The sequence below is a fragment of the Eubalaena glacialis genome, chromosome 13 (genome assembly GCF_028564815.1).
Source record: "Eubalaena glacialis isolate mEubGla1 chromosome 13, mEubGla1.1.hap2.+ XY, whole genome shotgun sequence".
NCBI lineage: Eukaryota > Metazoa > Chordata > Mammalia > Artiodactyla > Balaenidae > Eubalaena > Eubalaena glacialis.
This window is the reverse complement of record NC_083728.1, coordinates 85,773,553-85,788,017: the sequence shown is the minus strand read 5'-3', so window position 1 is coordinate 85,788,017 and position 14,465 is coordinate 85,773,553. Positions and strand designations below refer to the sequence as shown.

General features: G+C 51.2%; 1 protein-coding gene across 3 annotated transcripts in view; it reads left to right on the top strand.

Annotated features, from left to right (window-relative positions):
• The window catches only part of HIP1 (huntingtin interacting protein 1), a 152,854-nt gene that overhangs the window by 114,553 nt on the left and 23,836 nt on the right, over window positions 1–14,465 (top strand). For all 3 annotated transcript variants that reach the window (XM_061210335.1, XM_061210337.1, XM_061210336.1), the window contains exons 6-16: window positions 1,873–1,949; window positions 2,391–2,452; window positions 5,964–6,104; window positions 7,815–7,872; window positions 11,048–11,123; window positions 11,224–11,364; window positions 11,620–11,717; window positions 12,081–12,153; window positions 12,727–12,910; window positions 13,436–13,524; window positions 13,898–14,014. In XM_061210335.1, the coding sequence (XP_061066318.1) occupies window positions 1,873–1,949; window positions 2,391–2,452; window positions 5,964–6,104; window positions 7,815–7,872; window positions 11,048–11,123; window positions 11,224–11,364; window positions 11,620–11,717; window positions 12,081–12,153; window positions 12,727–12,910; window positions 13,436–13,524; window positions 13,898–14,014 (1,116 nt within the window). The remainder of the gene's footprint in view (window positions 1–1,872; window positions 1,950–2,390; window positions 2,453–5,963; window positions 6,105–7,814; window positions 7,873–11,047; window positions 11,124–11,223; window positions 11,365–11,619; window positions 11,718–12,080; window positions 12,154–12,726; window positions 12,911–13,435; window positions 13,525–13,897; window positions 14,015–14,465) is intronic.

Genomic DNA, 14,465 nt, shown 5'->3' with positions numbered 1-14,465 from the left:
GGGATTTTGGCCCAGGTTTTCTGCACCTTTTGTTCCCCATTTTGCAAATAGAAAGAGGAACCCGATCCATCAGGTGGCCTTATAAAAATACTTCAGAAGCACTGACTTGACTGTTAATAGAAACAACGCCTTCCATTTATATAGTAAGTTTCCACACAGGACCTTCTAATCAAGATATGACTTTAGCTGACATTTCTTTTTTTTATATATAAGATTTTTTAATATTTATTTTATTTATTATTACTTATTTTTGGCTGCATTGGGTCTTCTTTGCTGCACGCGGGCTTTCTCTAATTGTGGCGAGCGGGGGCTACTCTTCGTTGCAGTGCGCAGGCTTCTCATTGCGGTGGCTTCTTCTGTTGCGGAGCACAGGCTCTAGGCGCGCGGGCTTCAGTAGTTGTGGCTCGCGGGCTCTAGAGCGCAGGCTCAGTAGTTATGGCGCGTGGGCTTAGTTGCTCTGCGGCACATGGGATCTTCCCAGACCAGGGCTTGAACCCGTGTCCCCTGCATTGGCAGGTGGATTCTTAACCCCTGCGCCACCAGGGAAGCCCTAGCTGGTATTTCTTACACACTTAATGCATGTAAAACTGTGTGCCAAGTGCATATAAGAATAAGAAAAAAGGGTCTACTCTTTAGGTGTTTACAGATCTGTCGGGGAGAGAAGCTTATACACTTGCAGTATATATACACTGCAGCTACTTGCAGTAGCTGTGTAATAGTGCCGGGCAGGTATGTGTGCCTGCAGAAAAGTGCCAGGGATGTTTTGAAATGATGGAGGGATATGGCATCCTAAAGGGCAGAATGAAGGAAGTGGGTCTTGAGGTGGTCCTTGAAGGGTGGGTATGAGGCAGATAGGAGGTAAGGAAGAATGGCATGCCAGGTGGGAGGGAAAATGGCCAGAATTAGGGAGCTGGCGGTGGAAATGGAGAAGGGGACCAGGTCATCATAATGTCCAGACTGAGTGAGGAAGTAAATGCGACCAGAAGGATAAAGGAACCAGCCTGAGTCTCTGAGGCAGAGGAGCAGGGGTGGTGGGCCTGAGGGCAGGAATGGGCTGCAAGGGCAGAGCGCTGGGTGTTACAGCCAGAGAGGGAGGTGCCGGAGTGGAGGATTTCTGTCTTCAGAGCCTGAAGAGCTCACACTGGCATTTAGAGCCCCCTTGGTGGCCTGGCCACCCATCTCTCTGTGCTCCCCTCCACCTGCCCTGCTGCCCTGTGTTCCACACGCTCCAGACAGACCACACCGAGAAAGAGAGCAGGACACAGATACTCGACAACTGATGATCCCACATAATTTCCCCTGACTGTGCGGGTGCTTGATGTAATATTTTCCAGCCTTCAAGTTTGTTTTACTAATTATGTTTTGCTAAAGTTAATATGAGAATGGGTTTGCCTGCCCTGAGCTCACAATAGCAGCTTCAGGAAATGGCCAGAGGGCAGCAGGAAGCCTGGATAGTATTCAGAACATATTGGAAATAAGCAAAGGCTGCACTGCCTGCATGGTGTGGGTGTCAAGCTGAAGACCGACCACTCTCACACGCTTGGTGTCATTGCACCACAGAGAAGATGTCCGTGGCACAGGCTGTGAGCGAGGGGCCCTCCCCTGGGTCCCAGGGTTGGGATGAAGCCTTCCCCTGTGATGATGGGCAGTGGGTGTTCTTTGCCGTGAACCAATCGCAGGACCTGTGTGTGCGTGTGTGAGGCTGTGAGCACTGCCACACCTCCCCAGGGAGCATGCAGGCACCTGCACCAAGCAGGATCCACCTGCTGTGGCCCGAGCTCAGCGGGGCTGGCTTGCTTGATGTCGGCTTAGTTGGTCTGTATAGAGAGCTCTTGAGGTGCCCTGTTCTGACTTCCTCTGCCTCCCTTCCAGAATCCTAGGTTCCCAGGCAACCTTCAGATGAGTGACCGGCAGCTGGACGAGGCCGGAGAGAGTGATGTTAACAACTTGTAAGTGGCTGTCCTCACATTCTGGACTCGATGGGAGAGAAAGCTTGGGTAGATGCTGTCACTTCCGTTTAGGGTCACAGAGGGCCTGAGGGCAAGGGCAGTGGCTGGGGTGGGGACTAAAGCCCCTGAGTGACTTGACCTTGGGGCCACTTACTCCTGGCGCCTCCTCAAGAACCCTTCCAGGGCATCTCCCACTCCAAGCCTCCCTTCTCTGTGCCCCTCTGCCCTCTTTCTTTGCTGCTGTCACTGTTGAATTTGCCCTGCTTGATCTTCCAATGGCCTTAATACCCACTTAGGTTGGGGCTAAGAATTGAAGCTGCTGTGTGTGTGTATGTGTGTGTGCACGTGTACATTGGCGGCAGTACAGGGCTTGGGGGCAGGGACAGGTGGAGCGCTGGCCTCGGGCCGTGGAGTATAAGCTCTCTTTCCTCTTGGGTCCAGTTTCCAGCTGACAGTGGAAATGTTCGACTACCTGGAGTGTGAACTTAACCTCTTCCAAACTGGTGAGTCTCTCCCTCCTGTCTGGCCCAGGCTTTCCTGGGCATCACTTAACCCCCAGCCTGGTTCCCTGCTCGGACCAGCTGGCCTAGCCCCCGTCTCCATGCAAGTTGTGCAGCTCAGGGCCAGGGAGATGGAGCTGCCCACACCGTGTCTGTTCTCTTGGCCCTGGTGCAGGGAGGGGCTGAAGCCCAAGGGCATTTTCACGTGAGCGGAAAGACTGCGATCCCCACCCTGCTGGCCTCCCCGCTAAGCCCAGGCCTCCAAGAGTCCAAAGACAGTTCCGGCCTCTGACAGACCCTAGACTGTGGCCCCAGCACTGGCTGGTCCTTTGGCCCAGGCCTGTCTGCTGCTCAGCTGGGCTGGCCCTCAGGGTGTATTTCTGCCCAGGTGGCCTGCACAGTCACCCTTTCTGCCCCGGCATCCCATGATACCCGGCTCTGTTTCCATATGCATTGATCACTTGGGTTATTAGCAATAGACGCTGAGCTCCTCCTCAGAAATCAGGAACCATGCCTGCTCACCTCTGTTCTGGCCCCATGCCTGGCATATAGCAAGTGCTCAACAACCAAGTTTAGAATGCTTGCTTTCTGGATGAACAGCAGTGAAGAAACAACAGGTGGACAGAGTTCATAAAATGTCGTCAACAGGCTTCCCTGGTGGTGCAGTGGTTAAGAATCTGCCTGCCAATGCAGGGGACACGGGTTCGAGCCCTGGTCCAGGAAGATCCCACATGCCGCAGAGCAACTAAGCCCATGCGCCACAACTACTGAGCCTGCGCTCTAGAGCCAGTGAGCCACAACTACTGAAGCCCGCACGCCTAGAGCCTGTGCTCTGCAACAAGAGAAGCCACTGCAATGAGAAGACTGCGCACCGCAATGAAGAGTAGCCCCCGCGCGCAGCAACAAAGACCCAACTCAGCCAAAAATAAACAGATAAATAAATTTATTTTAAAAAACTACTGTCAACATCCAGCTGAATGATCTGGAATTATCTGGGGAGAATTAGCTAGAGTTTTCTAGAGAGAGCTCCCCCAAGTCTTCGCACAAACCCTTCCATGGTTAAATGGCGGTGGTTTTCTCATCCCCCAGAGAGCAGTGATTTGGAATCAAGAGCGTCCTCTACACGTTTCCCCACCCGCCCCCCATCCTCAGTCACCTCTTGTGAGCCACAGAAATCGAGAGAGCTGGTATTAGAAGAAGTCTGTCCAGCTTCTGAGTCCTAGTCTGTGACCCTGTAAGATTGGGACCAGAACCTTCGGAAGGAGGCCCTGCGTTTTCAACTGCGGGAAACGTGGGCCAATTACAATTAACATTTGTTTGGTGCACTTGCAGTGATTCTCAAAGTGTGGTCCCTAGACCAGCAGCATCGGCATCACCTGAGAACGTACTAGAAATGCACATTCTCGGGTCCCACCCCAGACCTTCTGAATTAGAATCTCTGCAGGTGGGGCCCAGCCATCTGTTTTAACAAACTCCCCAAGTCTGCACTGTCCAACAGGGTAGCCATTGGCCACGTGTGACTCTTTAAATTAATTACGATTAAGTAACATTCAAAAGTCAGGGCCTCAGTTGCACTCACCACATTGCAGGCACTCAGTAGCCACACATGGCTAGCATATTGGACACATGTACAGAGCTCTTCCATCATCACAGAATTCTACTGGAGTAATCCTATGGGGGGATTCTGATGCATGCTACAGTTTGAGAAGCACTGAGCTAGAAAATAGTTTTCAACCCTGGCTGCATATTAGAATCACCTGGGGGGGCTTTTGAAACCCACTAATGCCTCAACCCTACCCCAGACCAATTAAAAAAGAAGGGGGCATGGAGGAGTTGCAGGCAGACATTAGTAGTTTCCAAATTTCCCCAGGTGATTTTAATCAATCTCAAAGCAAATGGGAAGGACCACTGCACATTGCCATGAACTTTATAGGACATTCTCATTTAATCCTTACGAGACCTCCTTACAAGACCTTTAAGAGGTATGTGCTATTAGAACCATCTGCATCTTGCAGAAAAGCATCTGGAGGCACAGAGAGGTTGAGTAACTTGCCCATGGTCACACAGCTCTAAATGTTACTAGATGCCAAGGGGCATTCCTGGAAAGCGACAGGCAGGCCGGGAGATGGAGCAGCCTGGGATTCCTTGCCAGCATGGAGCCTAAGGAAGCCAGGAGATTTGGGGATGGCCGCCTTGCAGTGACAGCTGCTTTTAATTTGTGTCAAGAAGAAAAGCTGCCTTTTAATTAGAACTGTTTGGGTTTTTTTTCTTTTATTTCACTTGCCAGACTAAGCCTGTTAACAGGGGCTAGTACAGCCAGGGAAGGCCGAACACAGTGGCTCTGGGCTTTTCTCCGGGGCAGTCCCACTCGCTGAGGGACTGCAGGGAAAGTCTTTCGGTGCCGGCCACGTGCAGGGACTCCAGAGGCGGTGGGCAGCATCTGCAGGGAGGAAATCAGCCCTGGCCAGTGGTGTGCACTCAGGGTCCACGGCCAGGCATCTAGTTGCTTGGTTTAGGAGCGAGGGGCAAGGGGCAGGGGGTTAACGTGGAGGGGTCTGTGGGAGCAGCTTGCTCTCTGGAGCCCGGGAGAGTGGAGGGCAGTGCTTCCGTTGACCAGCTCCCCCAAGGACCTCCGTCAGCCTTGATCCTGATGGTTCGTCCTCTTCCTGGCTCCTTGCCCTGGGTCCTCGCAGCCTCTTCTCCAATTGTCCACCAGGGTTCCTGCATTTCCCCCCTTGTGGTGTTCCAAGAATCCTGTGACAAGCCAGCAGGAAGCCAAGGCTGAATTATTTCCTTCTTCGTGTTCTGATCAATGTTTGATAGTTTCCCCACATGTTTTCTATTGCACCACCAGATTGGGTGCTTCTCAGGGTCAAGATCACTGTGAGACCAAGTTCATGCCTGAGACAGAGGGCTGGATTGGCTGTCAAAAGCCCCTTTCGATCCTGAAATACTGATTCCCCATGAAACGGAGGGCTTCCCTTGAACAAGAGCCCACCTCCCCATTAAATCAGAAACCTTAAAAGGGGATGTGTTCTTCCTGCCCATACGGGAGGGAGGTGGGGGAGGGAGCATGAAGCTCCTGAGACCGGAAGAGGCATTCGGGATGCTCCCCCAGTAAATCCCTTTCCTCGGCTCCCGCCGGGCTGTGCGCAGAGTAGAGCAAGTTCATTTCACCTGTTTGTGACACACAGAGCATCTTGGCTGCCAGGGCCACAGGCTCCTGGTCTAGCCGTCGCTGGCCACAGGGGCTCTGGCTTTTAAATCACCATCTCTCAGCAAAACCGCTTCTTGGCTTTGTGACCACCTTCAAGTTACTTACCTTCAGTTTCCTCCCCTGTATGATGGGGATACTCTTAGCTACCCCATAGGAGTGTTGAAAGGATTAAATGCATTACATGAGATCATGATTGCACAGAATAGGTCCTCGTGTGTTAGACTCCTGCCTTCTGCCGTCTGAGAAGGTCGCCTCTAATTTCCTAGCTCTGCTGCCTCTCCCCTTTCTGTCCCCTAGTGTTCAACTCCCTGGACATGTCCCGTTCCGTGTCAGTGACGACAGCTGGGCAGTGCCGCCTCGCCCCGCTGATCCAGGTCATCTTGGACTGCAGCCACCTCTATGATTACACTGTCAAACTTCTCTTCAAACTCCACTCCTGTGAGTATACCGGCCTTGATCTCTGGAAGCTTCTGGCCGAAAGGAGGTTCACAGCCTGAGGCTGTCCCTGGAGGGAAGCAGCTCCCCCCCAGTGCCCTTGGCTTTCTGCTCCTGATCCAGAAGGTCCTGGAGCTCCCGGCTGTCTTGAGAATAGAAGAGCAGGGCCAAGCCTTGCTGTGCTCAGGGAAGCACCTGGCCTGCCAGAGCAGTGACTCAGGATGGTCCTCACCCTCCACCTCCAGCTTTACCACGTCTCCATCCATATGTGTCACGTACTCTCCAGACCACACAGATGAGAACAGACCTGGCCTAGACCCACAGGAGCAAAGGCAGCAGTTTCCAAAGAGTTCATCAACGCAGCCTCTTCGTACAAATGGGTTTTTGTGGAGAAATGTAAAATATAAAACAGGGCTGCTCAAAGAAATGGAAGGCCATACCTTCCCTAGCCACAGATCCTTGGGATAATTTCGCGGAATGTATTTTGGAAACTACTGGTCTTGTGGAAGTTCTTATCCGTTTATGTGCTTCTTATTGAAAACGATGTGCGTGGGCGCTGCTTCCTCAGGGTCTGCATTGTTAAACCATATCCCAGATGAATCTGATGTGGGTGGTCCCTGGGTCACACTGTGAGGTGGCCATCGTGAAGGGTATACACATTCAGAGTGCATGGATGATGGAAAACCGAGAAAAATCAAGACTCAAATGGATATTAGCAAGGTTTTATTGCAGAAGTCTAGGACAAGGGGTACTCTGGAACAGGTCACTGACAAGGAGTAGATCTGGTTATTTAGACCAGAACAAGGGAAGCAGCGTCACTGTCATTAATCTAGGAGGGTTTCGTGGGAGGGAGGTTGGAATTCTATGTTCAAGGGTTAGAAGGGTTTTGGAGCAGGGGGGGCGTGCCTGAAGGAAGCAGAGAGGGTAGACTAAATCCCAAGAAAAGAAGGCAGGCAGTTGCATAGAAGCTCTGAATACAGATGAACTTGTTCCTAAGATACTACAGAACCAGTTGCACACTAGGACATCCCCACTTCCTTCTATAAAGTGGTGAGTTGTGATAAGAGACAGGTAATTATTTGGGTTTAAAGGCCTTCTTTAAAGGCAGAGCAATACACAAGACCTTCGAGAATTGTGTGGTCAGGGAAAAAGGGATGCTCCATACAGTATATGCTTTTCTGAAAATAAACGTTTTCTTTTAGAATAGATTTAGATCTACAGAAAAGTTGCAGAGGTAGTTCAGAGAGTTCCCATATACCCCTGAACCCAAGGGTCTCAGTCCTGCAGTCTTTGCCTGTCTCTGGCAGGCTCTCTGGATCTCTCCCAGACTCATGTCTGTGCTGGGCCTCACCCAGTGTGCCCAGTGCACACAACCCCTGGGAGAGAGCCCCCTCTGGGGCCTGCCGTGGTCCACCCTGCTGCTTGGGTCAGGTCACCGCTGCCATAGTCAGGGACACAACTTCCATCCTGCTCTGCCGAGAGTGGCTTGCAGTCCAGGAGCAAACAGAAGGAAAGATTTGACTGATAAGTAGCCCCAGAGTCCCTGCTGGCCCCACTGGGCCCTCTTGGTTACCAGTCCCAGGGCAACTCTAGGTCAAGAATGCCTTCCTGCAGGGCTGGCCCCCAGCCCCAGGAGGGATGGTCCCTTCCCGCTGTGTCTTGCCTGCCCTCTGGTCCTCCTATTCCCTCTCAGTCTTTTCCAATTTCTTCCAGGTCTTCCAGCCGACACCCTGCAAGGCCACCGGGACCGCTTCATGGAGCAGTTCACAAAGTAAGCGGCTTAAGTGAGAGAAAGGAAGGCGAATCTAAAAGTGCTATAAAGTCAATTAATCCGTGCAGGAAGCACTTGCTTTTAAATCATTGAGGGGTGAGGGTATCTGCTTTAATGCTTTAAAAAGCGAAGGAAAAGAAGATGGCAGCAAACCTACCAATGGCTGGGGAAGCTATCGGTTCTCTAATAAATCTCACAGAGAAAGACAGTTTCATTCAGTCAGTCATCCTGCTTTATTCCCAGGGCTTCATCCTCTTCCGTTTTTCTTCTCCCTAAGTTCTCATGGTTTTATACCGTATACATGCTGACAGCTCCCAAAGATATAACTCCAGCCGAACCTTACCTCTGAATTCCAGGTTCACATCCCCAGTGGTCTATTTGACATCACTATACCAAACTTACATCTCAAACTAAACTCTAGGTTTTCTTCAAAAACCTTTTTCTTTCCCTTCTATCTCAATAAATGCTGCCCACCATCCACTTAGGACAGAGATCTGGAACTCACCATTTTCCTCATTCCCCATGTCCAATCTATTAGCAAGTTCAGATGATAACTGACAAAGAGATCTTGTCTCTGGTCATATCTCCCATCTCTTCAACTTCCATTGCTGTCTACCAGGACCCTCCGATATGGACGGGATGCTCTGGATTTCAGCTCCTGCCCCCTGCAATCCTCTCCCCACCCAGCAGTTAGAACGACCTTGTAAAAACATAAATCCCTTGCTTACAACCTTTCAATGGCTTCTGATTACACTGAGAATCAATTCGAAGCTCCTCTCTGTGGTCTGCAAGGCCCCTACATGATCTGGCCCCTGCCCGCCACCTGTGACCTTGTCTCCAGTTCTCCAAGTGTTTCAGCCACATAAGGTCCTCTTCCAGTTCCCGGAACATAGCCTGCGCTCAGAGGCTTAGCACTCGCTGTTCCCTGTCCTCAGGCTGCTCTTCTCCCAGCCTGCCCAGCTCCATCCAGGTCATCTTCAGTCACCCCCACACAAAGGCAGTCTCTGGCCCCTCATTTGGGGTCTTTTTCCCTACCTTCTGCTCCTCCAACCCCACCCTCATATTCTCCATCACAGCACCCTGTTTATTTCCTTCCTAGTTCTTAGCATGACTTTATTTTTGTTTGACTGTCTTGCCCATTATTGTATCTCTAGCACCTGATTCACAGCAGTCAATTAAGCCTATAGTGTTCAATCATGTTTGAATGAATTAATAAGCTAATCAGCTAGTCTAGAAGAGGAAGAGCTTGTCTGACAAAAGGGCAAATTATTCTGGTGCATTTGGGAAAGAAAATTGGTGATGAGATGTGAAGTCCAGCTCATCTTTCAATTAAGCATGCCCCAAGAAGAAGGGACGGAATGGAGGGAGAGACAGGAGGATGGGGGGGACCGGGAAAAGCATTAGCATGATGTTTTCCTTGTTAATTTCTTCACCCTTGACTGCAGGAAAAGCATCGCCCCCCCCCACCCCCACCCCCACCCCCACCCCCTGGATCCCAAGCTTAGGCTTCTTTTGCTGGTTCCTGAGCAACAATCAGAGAGGGCAAGTTCGGGGTTGTGCTATCCTCCCGGTTTCCTTGTTCCGTTTGAAAAGCCTCGTATGTTTATTCTATAATAAATGACTTATTAAATGCTAGGAGACAGGCCCTGGGGCTGATTTCCTGGAATGTTAAATTCCAGTAGCTTAGGAAAGCAGCAGAGCCTATTACTGTTGGCTCCAGCCCAGAAAGCGGGGAACGTGTGGTCAGGTGATTCTATTTCCTTTCATTTTTTGAGCTTATAAAAGCATTTCCCATGAGTGCCGCCTCACCTTCTCTTCCACAGACACGGCGGCTGAGGCCTCAATGTCCCCGAATTTGGGGAAAGCAACAGTGATGTCACAGGGACAGTCCTAACCTTGGGGTCTGAAGTGTTATCGTGAGACCCCAGGAGTTTCGTTTATTGGGCTGAGCTGGAGAAAATTCTGTGCTGCAGAGAGAGGGTGCTGAGATCCCTGACCCTCTTTTATTATATCTCAGAAAATACGTCTGGTGCCCTCAGTTTTGTTGGCCTTCAGTGTTTAGATTCAAAATGGAGACTTGAGGAAGAGAAAAAATTGGGGTCTCTTTATTCCCATATTCATCCAAGATTAGGACACAGTATAAATGGTTTTTCTTCAACCAATATTGCTGAGTAATTCCTCCATGCCTGGTACTACTTTATTTTTATTTTTTAATTAATTTTTATTGGAGTATGGCTGCTTTACAATGTTATGTTAGCCTCCACTGCACAACAAAATGAATCAGCCATACACATACAGATATCCCCTCCCTTTGGACTTCCCTCCCATTTTACCGCAGTGCATTAGGTAGAGTTCCCTGTGCTATACAGTATGTTCCCATCAGTTGTCTATTTTATACATAGTATCAATAATGTATATGTGTCGATCCCAGTCTCCCAATTCCTCCCTCCCCACCCCTTTCCCCCTTGGTATCCATACATTTGTTCTCTACGTCTATGTCTCTATTTCTGCTTTGCAAATAAGATCATCTATACCATTTTTCTAGATTCCATATGTATGCATTAGTATACAATATTTGCTTTTCTCTTTCTGACTTACTTCACTCTGTATGACACTCTCTGGGTCCATCCACGTCTCTACTAATGACCCAATTTCGTTCCTTTTTATGGCTGGCCCGGTACTATTTTAAACCTAGCTCAGCAGGGCCCAGTCTCTGCCTTCTAGAAGCTTATAGTCTAGTTGAGGAGATAACAAATAGCGCTCAAATAAGGGGAATTCATTAAAAAGAGATCTACCTTAGTAATTAAGTTCCCTTCCCTCTTCGTATCATTAGTTGGTTTATCCTCAGAAATTTATTTTAATATTACTCTAAGCCAAACATTCCTAGGAAGATACATCTGCCAAACAACAGCATATATTCTACGGTGATGCAGAAATTAGTTTTTGGACCGTCTACTCTTCCAAAGGATTTTGTGGTTTGAATTACTCTTTCCTCAGTGAGGACTGGCTATAAATAATCTCTCCCTGCAGCATCATAATTGCATCCTAGCACCATGGAGGCCATCTCCTTGGCAGCCTGTGCCCGGGGGCTGGGCAGGCAGTAGGAAAGCAGGGTGTCCCCTCCTCGGGGCTGGTGAAGGCCCCCAGCAGCCCTCAGGCCTTTCTCCACCCTTAGGTTGAAAGATCTCTTCTACCGCTCCAGCAACCTTCAGTACTTCAAGCGGCTCATTCAGATCCCTCAGCTGCCAGACGTAAGTGTGCCCGGCCACACCCAGGGAGCTGCTGAGTCCTGGAGGCTGTCTTAGAGGCTGGCAGGTGGGCAGGGTTTGAGGATGTGTCTTCCCTTTTCAGAACCCACCCAACTTCCTACGAGCCTCCGCCCTGTCAGAGCACATCAGCCCCGTGGTGGTGATCCCAGCCGAGGCCTCGTCCCCCGACAGCGAGCCAGTCTTAGAGAAGGATGACCTCATGGACATGGATGCCTCCCAGCAGGTGAGGACCACTTAGGAGGAAGCTCAGGCCTTCCCGTTGCCCCCGGGGAGGGCGGGAGGACCCGGGACAAGTTCAGCCACCTTCTAACCCAAGCGCTGACCTAGGCTGATCACGCTGCCCTGCGGTCCCTAGGAGGCGCCGTAAGTGGACCTGAACCAGATTAAGAAAGCATCCGTTCCCACGTGTCACTCATGAGACCCACGCACACCTCTCTGGGTCTCTAACCTTGTCCTTACTCCTTTCTGGTCGCCGCAGAATTCATACGACAGCAAGTTCGATGACATCTTTGGCAGCTCCTCCAGCAGCGATCCCTTCAATTTCAACAGTCAGAACGGCGTGAACAAGGACGAGAAGTGAGTCCGGGCTGTGGAGTTAAAGCACATGGTGCAAAAGCTAAATTAAGCCATGATCTCACTTGCCACACCCAACCAAAGAGGAATTCTTGGGCTTCTTCGATAAATGTCTTGACCTTCGAATACTGGCCTCTTTAAAATCCCAGAGGAAAATCGAATGAGGCTGAAATACCCATGGACCTGTGGGTGGTAGATTAGTATCTGGACACACTGACGGTCTTAGAGTATAACTTACAGGATTTCAAAGAATTGTTCCCAAATTAACATCGGCTTTTAACCTCCTCCCTGGGTCTCCTAGCTGGCATTTAAAAGGCAAGGGATAGAAGCACGGTGGAAGCAAACTTGCTCTCCTTCTGTTCCCAGGGATCACTTAATTGATCAACTGTACGGAGAGATCAGTGGGCTGAAAGCACAGCTGGAAAACATGAAGACTGAGGTATGAATTGGGCTCTGATCCGCAGCTGGGCTTCACTGGAACATGACAGCTTTTAATATTACATTTGCTTCACATCCACCCTTGTTGGGCCACATCTTCACCAGGTCGTTACGCATTTCCAGTGCACTTACCCTTGAGAGCAGCATTTAAGCCACGCTCCAGGGGCCCTGTGATAGTGAGAGATAATTGTGATCACCAGCTGGCTATGAAGCTGTGCGGTGAGAGACCTATTCTTCTCACTTGGCAATGAGAAGGTCTGACTTGTAGCTCTGCTGGCAGTTTGCAGTGTCTGGTGCTGAGGCTTTACCCTGGGACCGGCAAATGTCCTCTCCTTCTTCATTCCAGCTGGTCCATCACCGCTCCCAGGCCCCTCTAACAGGACCAGAACTCCCCTGCCGTCACCCCCTGTTGCTGCTGGGTGGGTGGCTTGTAGTGACCAGAAGGCTCCGCTCTCGTGAGGCCTTGGGAGTGGGCTTGTTAGGAAGTCCGAGGTGTTGATGCGGCTGGCGCTGGAGACGTGGCAGGTCGGCCCCGCTCGGCCCGCCCAGCGCTCATCCCCGGGCCCTCCCGCAGAGCCATCGAGCCATGCTGCAGCTGAAGGGCCGCATCAGCGAGCTGGAGGCCGAGCTGGCCGAGCAGCAGCACCTGCGGCAGCAGGCGGCCGACGAGAGCGAGTTCCTCCGGGCCGAGCTGGACGAGCTCAAGAAGAAGCGAGAGGACACGGAGAAGGCTCAGCGGAGCCTGACGGAGATCGAGAGTGAGGGGCTGGCACTGGGGTGGGCGTGAGGGTGGGGCCGGGGGGGGCGGGGCGGAGCCCAGCGAGACCCCGGATGGAGGCTGAGGCCCGGCGCCAGAGCCCCCGCCTCGAGTCTGCCCGGGAGGCCGTCGTGAATGCCAGTGTCACCAGTCAGAAGGACAGATTGGCGTCCGGCAGGTTGAGAGCCCCACTTGAGGCCCTGCTGGGAACACGGAGATGGGGATACAGAGGATGATGGAGAGGGAGCCTAAGAAAATTGGTGGCATAAAAGCCAAAAACCCTGATAAAGTAAATCCCGAGCATGAAATGCTCAAGGCATTCATCAGTGGAGGGATTTGAATTAGGTGAATTGTTCATTAAAGAAGACTTCCCAGAGGACTTTATTTCAGTAGGGTTTTTGAGGGAGAAGGAGGTATATATGCTTGTGAAAAGGAGGGACGATCTTCTGGGGGTTCTGGCTTATTGGAAGGAGGACAGAGGGTCCCCGCCAGTGTAGACCCCTCACCTTGGTCCATGACAATACAGGGAAAGCCCAAGCCAACGAGCAGCGCTACAGCAAGCTAAAGGAGAAGTACAGCGAGCTGGTGCAGAACCACGCCGACCTGCTGCGGAAGGTAGGACCCTCACCGCCCCCATCGGCATGCGCAGGCCCCACTGCACGGGGGAGACGGTGACTTGGGCCACGTGGCTTCTCCAGGGCTGGCGCCCCCGCCGTTTCTTGGAAACCACAGCTCCCTGGCCTCCTGTATCTCGAGCTCCACCTTAGGTGCCAGCCCCATTAGCATTAGCATTATCCCCCATCTTTATCATTTTGGCAAATAGTTGAGAGTTGAGCATCTGAAGGTGACAGCTTCCTTCTGGGTGAGAAAGTGATGTCTGTGTCCGACTCTAGGGCACTCACGGTCTGAATGCCGTCATTTGTTCCGGAAGGAAGATGGCCTTTATGCTGGAGATAAGCTAGTTCGAGACACTGTTCTTCTCTTACAGAATGCAGAGGTGACCAAACAGGTGTCCGTGGCCAGACAAGCCCAAGTGGATTTGGAACGAGAGAAAAAAGAGCTAGAGGATTCTTTCCAGCGCATAAGCGACCAGGCCCAGCGGAAGGTGAGTAGAAGTAGGTGGGAATTGGTGGGGGGGAGGGTGTCTGTCCAAGATGGAGGTGGGCCTTGAGCACTGCACAGATTGAAAGACCTCGTCGTCTGCTTCACGAGCAGGTAGAGCCCTGTGGGAGGGTGACAAGGGACCGTACAGGACAGGACGTGGTTACCCATGTGTAAGGGGTTAGAGGCATGACGTGATGAAGGGTCTGAAGTTGAGTGGGGCTCATCAGCTAGGACGAGTCTTGAGGAGGTTTTGAAGTGGAAGCAGGTGGATGTCAGAGAGGAGTGGCATTTATAAAGACCCGAAGCCAGAACTCCCATGAGTTGGGATGGGGTTGGCGGCAGGTCCGACTGGAGTAAAGAGATGTCGGGTGGATAAAATGGAATGCCTTACACTTAGAGTAGTGGCTTTCACGCTTTCCTGTGACCCAAAGTGAAAAATACATCTCATGGAA